The sequence below is a fragment of the Malaya genurostris genome, chromosome 3 (assembly GCF_030247185.1).
Source record: "Malaya genurostris strain Urasoe2022 chromosome 3, Malgen_1.1, whole genome shotgun sequence".
Classification (NCBI taxonomy): domain Eukaryota; kingdom Metazoa; phylum Arthropoda; class Insecta; order Diptera; family Culicidae; genus Malaya; species Malaya genurostris.
In genome coordinates this window covers 112,737,881-112,750,911 of record NC_080572.1, presented here as the reverse complement: position 1 = coordinate 112,750,911, position 13,031 = coordinate 112,737,881, and the positions used below count along the sequence as shown (strand labels likewise).

At 40.8% G+C, this 13,031-nt stretch overlaps 1 protein-coding gene across 1 annotated transcript; it reads right to left on the bottom strand.

The window, feature by feature from the left end:
- Positions 1 to 10,969: 10,969 nt before the first annotated feature.
- LOC131438625 (uncharacterized) lies at positions 10,970 to 12,725 on the bottom strand. The gene has a single exon (XM_058608756.1). It carries the CDS (start codon positions 12,656 to 12,658, stop codon positions 11,021 to 11,023), a length of 1,638 nt encoding a protein of 545 aa, XP_058464739.1. The 5' UTR covers positions 12,659 to 12,725; the 3' UTR covers positions 10,970 to 11,020.
- Positions 12,726 to 13,031: the final 306 nt, after the last annotated feature.

Below are 13,031 nucleotides of genomic sequence, written 5' to 3'. Positions count from 1 at the left end.
TTTCGTAGTATTTTGATTACTTCCAATCCAGAACCATGAGCTGGGATTCGAAATTTGAAATGTAGAGTTTGAAGTAACCGACCCGCATTATGAGACTTTCCCTTTGAATCATTTTTCTGTGAGTCAATCTAGGTAGATATCAAACAATCAAACCGGAATGAAAGTTCAATTTTGATGGTTTTTGAACATTACTTGCGGGGCTTCTGGCTGTGGATATCGCAAAATAATGTGACTAATAGGCAATTGGTTGATCATCATTCATAAAAACTTGCTATTCGAATCGTTGTTATATACACTTCTTCTGATTTTTCACTGTCTTTCAAACGAATTTTTGTTCTAATCTAAATTTACGAAAATCGTTTCATCCATCTCGGAGAAAATTAAGAGCACATTTTAATCAAATATGCCCGCCAATCGATACATACGCATACACGTACAGACAATTCACTACTTCAACTGAACGAACGGACTGATTCGAATGTTGCTTGAAAGTCGGCCCTATTGGTACAAAGAAGAAAAAACTGCAAAACTATCATTCATTAGTTAATTTCCTCAGATTCTATAAGGTAGTTTTGTTTTAACTGAATTTAATCATTTCCGTTCATTTACAACTATTCTTCAGTACCAAAAAAAGCTTGCTCATAATTTTAAAATAGCCCCTTGTCATTCCTATGCCGGTTGGAAGGAAACGACGAAAGAGGTGTAGAGCGATAGATTATTTTTGTAGCAATATGGACTTACACTAGTTATTATATGATGCCAATATATCCTCCCAACCTCAGTTGGTTCTTATGCCCCGATGCAATCGTAGCGTATGTTGGCAACTCAAAACTTCCCGGTTCGACACCATATCGCCATATTCATGTTTTTTATCGCAAATCAAATCGCCTAAAGGTATGCAATTTCATCTTACTTTGCGAAATCTATTTTTATGTTTACACGATAAAGCCTTTCCACCCAAAAAATGGGTAATAACAGCTGAAAAGTCGTACTAAATTTGTAACAAATTTAGATATAATATTGATATTTACATATCAAGGTTTGTAACAATTTTGTTATCACCTAGGTTAAATTGAGTTATAATTTTGGTTATTTTAACTATTGACGAGGCCAAGATTATGACTAATTTAGATAGAAAAAAACGAAACAACCACAGATACAATTTTGTTATCCCTTGTTGATCGGGTTCTCATCAGTTTCCTGATAGGAAGGGAAGGGTAGTGGGTGAGGTGTGAAAACAGCACAAAACATAAGGAAACAAATCTTTCTGCATCCCCGAAAGGATACTGAACGATCTGCAGATGTCAAAAGGCACAGTTATTAAAACCTCCAACCCACGAGAGGGTTTAGAGATTTTACAAAAACGACACCATTCTGTCGACACACCCTATAAAGGATGCCAAACAATCTGCTAAAACAATATGTAACTCTATAGGTCAATACAATAGGTAACTCTAAAGGTCAATACAGAAAGGATTCATTCACTCCAGGAAGAACGATGAACCCCCTTGACTATAGCTCCTTACCACATTGGGTGAGAATCGATAGGATATCCTTTAATTTTAGCAACGCATACACGGACTCAACCATGTACGGATAAGCAAAAACCCGGATACGTAGTTGCGTCAATGCGGGACAGTTACATATCAGATGATATGAAGTACCATAATCGCATTCACACAAATCACACGAATAATACTCAGCACGTTGAATAGTAGCCATGTGATAATTGAGTTTGCAATGTCCAGTCAGTAGCCAACTCATCAGCCCATTCATTTCCATTAATACCAGGCCGGATACCCATACAAAGTAAACAGTATTTAAAATGCTAAGGTCTTCAATTTGAGTTCGACATGCGATCACTAGATTCGACCGTGAATCATTTGAACTGAGTGCTTTTAAAGCTGCCTGACTGTCGGAACAAAAATAAATTCGTTTACCATAGATTCTCTGCTGAACTGCCGATTGTATTCCACACAAAATCGCGTAGATTTCTGCTTGGAACACAGTACAGTATCTACCAAGTAAATTAGACTGCTCTAGCCTCATTTCACGACAGTAGATACCAGCACGACCATTCAACAGAGAATCGTTCGTATAACAAACTATGTGTTCATCAAGTTGTCGTTCCAAATAACCAATCAACCATTCCTCACGAAGAGGATAGCTCACATTGAATGTTTTGAAAGGAAAACTGCATGTGAGAGTTAGGTCACTAGGAGCAAGTAAATACTCATCCCACGGAACCATTTGAGACCACAAGCGAGTGTGGCTGGTAGCATAATCTAATGGGTTACTATTCCAAAGCCCTGTAACCTTAAGACGGTATGCACAAGATAATGCTTCTTGTTTGAGGAACACATGTAGTGGTTTAATGCACAGTAGCGCCTCTAGAGCAGCAGTAGGAGTTGTCGTGAATGCTCCTGTTATCGCCATTAGGACCATCCTTTGGAAATGATTTAGCTTTGATTGAACTGCCGCGACTTCTCCTTTCTGCCACCATACAAGACATCCATATGCTAAAATTGGTCTAACAATAGTTGTGTAGATCCAATGAATGTATCTGGGTTTGAGTACCCATGATTTTCCAAAAGCTCGTCTGCATTGGCCGAAAGCCATGCAAGCTCTCTTAATCCTGAAGTCAATGTGAGCAGACCAATTCAGTTTTGAATCAAGAATAACCCCGACGTATTTAACTTGATCGTCCACAGTGACCTCTAAACCAAAGAACTGCAACGGACGAGCTCCTGTGATTATCCTACGATGAGTGAAAAGCACCATTGATGTTTTGCCCGGATTTACAGATAATCCAACCTGACAACACCGCAGGGCTTGTTGCATAAAATCAAAGAGAGTGTTAATGCTTATACCGGTCATCAATATATGATAATCGTCGGCAAAACCATAAGTCGGAAATCCAAGGTTATTAAGTTTCCTTAACAAACCATCAGCGACTAGGTTCCATAAAAGTGGGGATAGTACACCACCCTGAGGACACCCACAGACACTCAGCTTTTTAATCTCTGCTTGCCGAAGCGATGAACAAAGAAGTCGATTGCTAAGCATTGCGTGTATCCAATTTGTGATACTTGAAGGTATGTCATGACCACGGGCTGCTTCCAGAATTGAATTGAAAGACACGTTATCAAAGTAAGCGGATGCACGCCCAAACTAACATTCCTGATATAGTGATCGACTATGCGTTCCACTGTTTTAAGAAGAAATGAGCTCCATACAACCTGGAAAGTGAGTGTTAAAAAGATAGTGAAGTACATCACCTTCATCAGTCAAGTGTTCACCATCTGAAGTTCTTAAGAAACTGACATTAAAGTCCTTAGACATCGAAAGTAACTTATTTAATCTGCTAGCCTCGTTGAGACTAGAGGCATTTGTGCAGAGGCTTTTCGAACCACTTCGCTCAGACGATCGAAGAGCATTTTTGTAAGCCCTTCGAGCCGACACGAATGGCTCCGACCCATCTCTGCGTCGGTGGTTCCAAGCTCTTCTGCAGTTTCCTTAGTCTAGCAAGTTCAGCATTCCACCAAGGAGTTCCTCTAGTAGCTCGCACAATCGGACAAGCCTCTTCATATGCTGCAACTATGAGTGAATTTGTCTCGTCGACAACATTTTCCAAATCAATTTTGGTTTCAATTGTTGGTTGGTACCCGTAAAATCTAGTCGCCAAGCCCTCTTCATAGAGGTCCCAGTTTGTAGATTTGGGATTACGATATGTGATAATATCAAATTTAACGTTTGAATGATCAAAAAAAGATACACTTATGATCAGATAACGAAGGTTCAAGCTCATCGGAGACGAGCCAATTCACCAACTCATGCGCAATTCTATCAGAGCAGAGAGTTACGTCCAAAATCTCCTCTCTTCCAGATCTCGCAAAAGTTGGACGGTTTCCTGCATTGACTATGTGCAGGTTTGTACTGCTCACAAATTCCATCATATCAGAGCCTCTCGAATTTATATCTGTGCTGCCCCAAATGATATGGTGAGCATTTATGTCACTGCCGATTACAAGTGGTAAATCACTCTTGCAGCAGTATGATACAACCTTTTTAAAGTCATCGCTTGGCGAATGTTGGTTATGCGTTAAATATGCCGAGCAATAGACATATTTCCTGTCTATGCCATCAATAGTCATACCAACTGTGACAGCACAAATATCCCGAGTTGTGAGCTCCGATATGAGAGAAACATCGAGAGCACTATTTGTAAGTATGCATGCTCGAGGCATTTCACGTGGATTAGTCATACCGTGTTCGATGGCTGAACCGATTTTGACAAACTTAGATTCAAATGAAAGGTTTCGTGGTCCCATACGGAATTCCTGAATTTCATCCGGATCCGACTTCCGGTTCCGGAGTTATAGGGTAAAGTGTGTTCAAAATTGTACACCGTCACTTAAACCGGCGAAACAAAAAACGTAAAAAAATTTCTAAACTGGTCTCAAAACTACACAAATCGATAGTCATTATCAGTATGCAACTAAACAAACCGATTCCGGCTATCCTGATTCCCGGTATCCGGTTCCGGAAGTACCGGAAATAGTGGTCATATATACCAAAATGGATCTTACTCACTTTTCTCTTAGATTCAAATGAAAGGTCTTCCGGTCCCATACGAATCTCCTGAATTTCATCCGGATCCGACTTCCATTTCCGGAGTTATAGGGTAAAGTGTGTTACATATTGTACACCGTCTCTTAAACCGGCGAAACAAAAAACGTAAAAAAATTTCTAAACTGGTCTCAAAATTACACAAATCGATAGTCGTTATCAGTAGGCAACTAAACAAACCGATTCCGGCTATCCTGGTTCCCGGTATCCGGTTCCGGAAGTACCGGAAATAGTGGTCATATATACCAAAATGAATCTCACTCACTTTTGTCAGCGATGGTTTGACCGATTTCCTCAAACTTAGATTCAAATGAAAGGTCTCGTGGTCCTATACGGAATTCCTGAATTTCATCCGGATCCTACTTTCGGTTCCGGAATTATAGGGTAAAGTGTGTCTAATATTGTACACCGTCACTTAAAATATTTTCAGATGCAACAAACATTTAAATCGTAATTTAGAGTGCGTACTAGAAGAGTTTGTGTATCATGTTAGTTGATGGCTTTGATTATACCGGTTCTCGGGTTCCGTTGCTGGAATTGCATAAAATAGTGAACCCATTTCGTTTTCTTAAGGATGACTTACTCAATTAAAGCACTGTTTTATTCTGTTTGTTATGCATAAACAATCTCTTGGTATCTTACAAAAATCGAAGACAAAAATTTTGAATAGAATACCACAATATTATATACACGAGAAAGGCATCATTACACCACTAGGTGGATTAAAACAGGATATTCTTATTTTCTTCCGTAACATCACCATCATCGCCCACTGTAGGCCGCTCTAGTCTATCAACAGCATGCAGGCCACCCGCCGGGTATTCGTAGCCTGGGGGTGTTTCCCGCGTACCCACACGGACCGAAGGATGCGGCCAAGATAGATACAGTTTTCTCGCAACACTGTTCGTGAATCTGACGCGCTTTTGTTAGAGAATTTTTAACCGTTTTTTCGGCTGCAAAATCAATTTTTTTCGTTATTATTGTTAGCTGTTTTGAGACTCTAATTAATTAAGATCGGCTTTCGACTGGAGTTGAATTCGGTTGGTGTCCTACGAGTGAATATAGTGAAGGCTAATTTCTTTGTATCGCGACATCTTACACTGCACTCCTTGTTTTTCTTTTGTGCCCTATTGCTCAGCTTGCTCCCGCACTTTATCACTAATAAACCCGTGCAAAGCAAAAATGGAAAAAAATTGTGCGGAGAGTGTCACTTGCTAATCAACGATCTGGAGCCGGTGCGTTGTGGCTTTTGTGATGATTTCTTCCACATTAGTCAACAGTGCTGCTGTTTTAACAATCGCTCGAACAGGGATCTGTTCACTCAGAATAAAGCGATTTTTGTTTGCTCAAAATGCAGAGTTGAGTTGAATGGTCGCAGCGTTTCTGTTTACATTAAAGACACTTTGGATGATCAGGAGTTTCAACCTTCCAATTCGGCCAATCTATCTGTTCAGGTTCGACAACTATTTGATCTGGTCCAATCGCTAAGCAAACAAGTCGAACATTTAGTATCTGAGCGTTCGACTTCTGATCCCTCTATCGGTAATAATTGGCCAAAATTAGGAGTGAAGCGGCGCCGTGGAAACAACGGTCGCCCTGTGCAAGTGACCGCAGATCGTGGAACTAAGTCTATCGACTTGAGTGATTTATCTGTTCCGTTCATCGTTACTCCACCCGCGCCACAGAAATTTTGGATTTACTTATCGGTCTCATCACACGCTCCGGGACACCCTGTAACAAGCATTGAGGAAGTCCCCCTACCACCCGGGCCAGTCGTGCTCTCCGCTGACATCCAAAATCGTCATCGTCCCGGTCCTGTGGTTGGTGATGGTAGTGGGGACTTTCGACTTGTCACTCCAGGCGAGTATTTTGTTTGTTCTAATCCTGCTGTTCCTGATACTCAAATACATTTTAGCCATCCACCCTGCTCTACTTCATCGTCTGAGTGCATCAGCATCTATTACCAAAACGTGCGTGGATTACGGACAAAAATAGATGGATTCTTTTTGTCTGTAATGGAAGCAGTACATGACGTCATCGTTCTGACAGAGACCTGGCTCGACGATCAAATTTTCTCCACTCAACTTTTCGGACATCAGTATACCGTTTTTCGTGCCGATCGGTCCCCGGCTAACAGTCATAAAACTCGCGGAGGTGGTGTCTTGATAGCTGTGTCTAAAAAATTGAACTGTTAGATCGATCCCTCACCGATCTCTGACACCATTGAACAGCTTTGGATTGTCGTTAAGCTGCCACAAGTTGCTGTCAGTATTGGTGTGATTTACCTGCCACCAGATCGGAAAAATGATTTCATGAGCATATGTGCACATGTAGACTCATTGAGCTCGATTTCATCACGTTTCGATCCTCACACTCCTGCACTTCTTTTTGGCGACTACTACCAATCCGGTATTCAGTGGCATTTCTCATAGAAAGGCTTACCGTACATTGATCTATTGCACTCGCACATGTCAACCGCCAGCAGCGCTCTTTTTGACGGGTTTAATCTAAACGGGTTCAACCAAATCAACGATCTGCTGAATCGAAATGCTCGCCTGTTGGATCTTGTTCTCGCCAACGATATCGCCACACCTATCACCACCGTTTCATCGCCGATTGAACCTCTTACGGACCTCGACGCTGATCATCCCGCCATTGAAGTTTCTCTCAGAATACTGACACCAGTCGTCTATGAAGCGTCTGCTGTACTGCATTACCCAGATTTTCGACGAGCAGATTACAACGTTTTGAACGATTTACTCTCTCACACAAATTGGCGCGCTCTTGATGCAATTTCCGATATCAACGATGCTGTAGAGTATTTCAACGAAGCAGTTGAGTTCGCTATTTCCTGTGCTCTTCCCCCTAAACGACCTACACAGAAGCCACCTTGGTCTAATAGTCGGTTACGTGCATTCAAGCGTGCTCGATCTGCTGCCCTTCGAAAATACTGCAACTCCCGTTCTGCTTACTTTAAACGCCAGCTAAATTTTCACAGTAATAGGTACCGCCACTACAATCGCTTTCTCTATACTCGATATGTAAGACGAACCGAGGAGAACCTTCGCCGAAATCCAAAACGTTTTTGGTAGTTTGTTAACTCGAAACGAAACGAAACCGGCTTACCGCGCTCTATGTTCTTAGAACAGGAAACAGCCAGCAATGATAATGAGAAATTCCACGATCATTGCGCCACATCGAGACAGATAGAAGAATACACAGTCGGTATGCCACGTGACGTGTTTAATTTCGACATACCTCACATCACGGATGACATGGTTACAGCTGCCTTACTTCGACTAAAGTTATCGTTTGCTGTCGGTCCGGATGGAATCCCATCTTGTGTGCTAAAACGTTGTTCTGAAGCCCTAATCCGTCCGTTAGCAATACTATTTAATCTCTCGGTTCAGCGAAGTGAGTTTCCCCTGCGTTGGAAGTCATCCCATATGTTTCCGGTCCACAAAAAAGCCGACAAACGTAATGTTGCTAACTATCGAGGAATAACATCATTGTGTGCTTGCTCCAAGCTGTTTGAAATCATCGTGAACGACATTTTGTTTTCCTGTTGCAAAAATTATATAGATTCTCAACAACATGGCTTCTTTCTAAAACGGTCGGTTTCGACAAATCTCATGCAGTTCACTTCAAACTGTTTACGGACCCGAATAAAAAATATTGTTGAAAAACAATATGATTTGCTGTTACAAAACCTGCCACAATTTTGCTTTGACCATTGAAAAATACTTTAATGTATTGTTATACACTATTCAATCAATTGTGGAAATGCTTTTTACAATAGAATGTATAGGTTGTTAAGTATCGTAACAATTCAAATCATGAAGTTTTCTCATACATGTTTTCTTGGAAAACAATAAAATGTACAGTTTCCATATTGTTTAAAACATCACGTGTACAATAAATTCAATTGTAGAATCGTAGAAACAATACATTGAATCGTTGGAAATGAAAAAAATCTTGTCAAGATACAATAAAATGTATTGTAACCCATATATCTAATTGCGAATCAATTGTTTATGCTGTAAAATCAATGGTTTATTTTTTTACGGGGAATTTGGACTGCGGGTTGCAGATTGATGCGGCTTACATCGATCTTAAGGCGGCATTCGACCGGGTAGATCATGGAATCTTTCTGAAGAAATTGAAGTTATTTGGCATTTCTACTCGTGCAGTTTGTTGGTTCAGATCCTATTTATCGCAACGCTGTGTGCGAGTTTTAATTGGCTCAGTTATGTCGGATGAATTTTCGAACCTTTCTGGAGTTCCACAAGGTAGCATACTCGGCCCGCTGCTGTTCTCGATCTACATAAACGATGTGTCTCGATTATTTTACGCAGACGATACAAAAATTTTTCAAATCATCAAGTGCCTTTCGGACTGCATCGAATTACAAAAAATGCTGAATGTATTCCAAAATTGGTGCTCTAACAACCTTTTGGACTTAAGCGTCGAAAAATGCAGGATTATTTCCTTCCACCGTAAAAAAGCTCCAGTTGCTTTCGATTACAAAATCTTAGGACGCTCCCTCGCCCGAACAGAGCACATTAAAGATCTTGGCGTGATTCTGGATCGTGAAGTTACTTTCAAACTACACTATGACAACATCATTCGTAAAGCAAACCGACAACTGGGCTTCATCTTTAAGATTTCGTCCGAGTTCCGTGATCCGTTATGTTTGAAATCCCTATATTGCTCGCTGGTTCGGTCATTGCTCGAATCTAATGCGATTGTATGGTGCCCGTTCCACTCTAATTCGTGAGATACGCATTGCGGTTTTTACCTTGGTCTGATCCAACGCAGCTACCGTCATACGAGGACCGTTGCCGTTTACTAAATCTTGAACCTTTGCTCAAGCATCATTTGCTGCGTATGCTCAAGCATCATTTGCTGCGAAACTGCTTTTGGGTAGTGTAGACTGCCCTGCTTTACTCGACCGACTAAATTTGTATAATTCCTGAGAGGCCTCTTCGACAACGACCTTTTCTGCTATTGGAAACTCGTAACACACTATATGGTCAAAATGAACCATTCAGATCCGTTTGCCTACGATTCAATGAATTTGCCGAATATTTTAATTTCAACGTGTCTTCTAATGTTTTTTATCTTAGATTACTTGATCGTTTTCTACCGTAATAATGTACTTTAAGTTTTACTTTTACATTAAAATTTTTTATTCATTAAGACATACATTGTCAGATGAACTATAAAATAAACAAATAAACAAACAAATAAACAAACAATACAAACGTCATCTGGAAGACTCTCATGATATATTCAATCCAATGGCCGGTTGCGATCACCGGCTGAAGGCTGAATCTGCCAAAGTCGACCATTGCGACGACATTACCTAAGTTTTAAGTTAGTCGTTATTTAAAATTAGAAAAAGCCCTTGGCATCCTAGAGCTGAAGGAGTGTACCTTAAAAATTAAAAATCAATTAAAGTAATGAACACTCCATCTCCAGCACTTATTGTACAACAACTATAAGAAACCAAATATAGTGGCTTATAATCGCCTTCAGCGAACCATGGAAGGATTTTTTTAAATGTTTTAATCATTTAAATCCCACGAGTTGCGAAGAAAGAAGTCGTCCACTGTGCCAGAGCTTCGCTTAACACAGTAAGGGAAAACCCCAAGATATTCCGTTCACGACTGCATTGTTTAACCTCCTGCTGCCATTCAGTCATCGGCACGGAAATACACCTTGACTTTGGAGTTCTTATTTTTGTGGCCTTTTACGACATGGAACAGGAAACCAGTGGATCAATTCTTGGTAGAAAATAATTCCGCCGGATGCCACACGGCTTACCTGTTTGGTAGACTTATACCACCGGTACGGGTGGACCGTAGCGCTATTCTTAGCCAGTTGGAAAACCGCTACCGACACTACACGGCTATTCAGGCTGCTCGGAAAGGGAAGTTGATCAACTTCCACGGGTGGCCGAAGCAGCCGGAAAACGACGATGCAAAATACGCCAGACAATTCTTTGAAACTGGTCTAAGGCACATATTAATAATTCAAGGCCATACAAACTTGCTTGTCTATTCCGATACCGGAGATGGTAGTTAAAAAATTTCAACTTAATGTACGGATAAAAATCCATAGCCGATGCTTTGATTAAAAATCATGAAATCATAAAACACATCTTCTCATTACATTTCATGAGCAAAATGATTGATATCATGAACATTTTCATAGTAGATGCTTCTGATGATTTCATAACTTTTAATCATGGTACCGGCAATAAATCTCTACTCTTGTGGTAATAAGAAAGGCAGCATTACATCACTAGATGGATTGAAACATGTTTGTTGTACTTGTAGAAAATTTGCATTTATTGAAAAAGATACTTTTTGCTATATCTCACTAGCTTCTAGCCTTGACACTTGAAGTTAGACGTACATCTTCCTTGTTCCGTATTGAACAGTGTACCATTCGGACATTTTAGAGTATACCCTGCAAAACCGCCGTCTGCCGATTCCACGCAAATCACAAAGGTCTCACAGTTCGTCGAAGTCTGATCCGGAAAACGACCTTTTCCTGTACAAACAAAGGAAGCATTTTGGCTAACAGGAACCAGTGGTGTTGTAGTTTCTGATTGTGAGCACGTGTAATTGGTGACGCAACGGGATTCTGCCGGATTGAACAATGTTTCAGCGGGGCATGTCCAAACAATTTCCAACAGTTCTCCGTTTGCACCCTGAAGACAATATTTGTACGAGCGGCAACCAGTTCCATCCGAATTTGGATACCGTCCGGTAGTGGAACACGAAGATGTTGTAGGCGATGTCATGGTAGTCGATGTTGATGTGTTGGGATGTTTTGCTGCTGTTGTTTCTGGAGTTTTCGTCGTGTGGGAATGATTTGGGCAGATGTAGCTTGTGTTCATAACGCAATTTCTCGACTCCCATGAAAACAAAGTGTTCTCAGGGCAACGAACTAATACTGGATGAAAGCTGCCATCTGAGCTGGTGGCGCATAAAAAGTACGACGAACAATCGGTTGAGTTTTTATTCGGAAATCGTCCGTTTTCTGTACACTCAAAATCTCCTATGTGAGTTGATCTTTCCGTTGTCGTTGAATAATTGCTGACTGGACAAGAAAACCGACCCTCAACCACACATTTATTTTCAGTCCAAGAAAATATAGTTGAGGCAGGACATTTGTTCAATCTACCGGTGAGCTTTCCGGAACTTCCCATCGTACAAATCAAATATGTTCTACAATCCGACGATTCTTTGCTAGGAAATCGGCCTATTCCAGGACAAATACTGTCAAACCCGACTGTACTAACTTCGGTAGCAGAAGATGTTACAGAATGATCCAGTCCTACACAGTGATACTGTTGACTTGATACACACCTACTTACTTCAGGGGAGAATACTGTAGTAGAAGGACATTCATAAAGTATCGGTTCAAAATTTCCATCGATTGTCGCTGTACAGAGGAAATAACTGCGACAGTTTACAGAGTCGGGATCGGCGTAACGTCCTGTACGATTGCATGTAAACCGATTCTGGCTAGTTGTTCCTATGATGGCTGGAAGTGTGCTGCTTTCTAGTGTGGTATTCATCACGGAGGTAGGGCACGTAAAATTAAGGTCCAGCACACACTTTTTAGTAATCCAAGAGAACACTGTCGAGCCTGGACATGTAATCAAAGTTGCGTTGTTACTCGCCGAACACGAGTAGTATGTTCTGCAGTCCAGTGATTGCGTGTTTGGAAAACGTCCTTGCGTTGGACAAGGGAATATTTCTAGCACTTCGTGGAATTCGAGGTCATTCCCCGAAACACATTTTTGTTGGTCGGTTAAGAACCTTTCACCAATTGGACACTTGTATTCTATTTCATAAAAACCACCGTTGGGAAGTTGAGCGCAATAAACAAATTCTGTTACGTTTTCCGAGCCGGCGATGAATCCCTCAATTAAACATCCATATATGGGTAGAAGAATATCCCCGTTAGTCGCGACGAAACCAATCGAAACAAGTATTGCCAAGAAATAAACCATTTCAAAACCGCAATTTCCAGTAACACGGACACTGTCTTGAAATTAGATTTGTGACCTCGTTGACGATTCTGATTAAACTGATTGTAATTTCCGGTTTTGCATCTATCTTTTAAATAGGACACATCATGTCATGATAGGTTTATTGCCACCATTAAAATTTAGTATCTGCTTTCTTAGTCACACAATGCACAAACATTTCACTAGTACTGCAGGTGGTGACAAATCACAACGGCCGTGGAGCGGAACAGAACTGTAATCGCATATTGTCTTCAAAAACGCCGCTAAGTGGAGAACGTTGGGGTCTCACGATGTTGTTTCTCGCTGAGTTTTATGAGTTTAAAGAAAAAAATATGGAAAAATCTCTTGTGTGCAA

What these genes read in the sequence shown, in the direction of transcription:
- LOC131438625 (XM_058608756.1), bottom strand. Translation starts at nt 12,658, where the DNA reads ATGGTTTATTTCTTGGCAATACTTGTTTCGATTGGTTTCGTCGCGACT.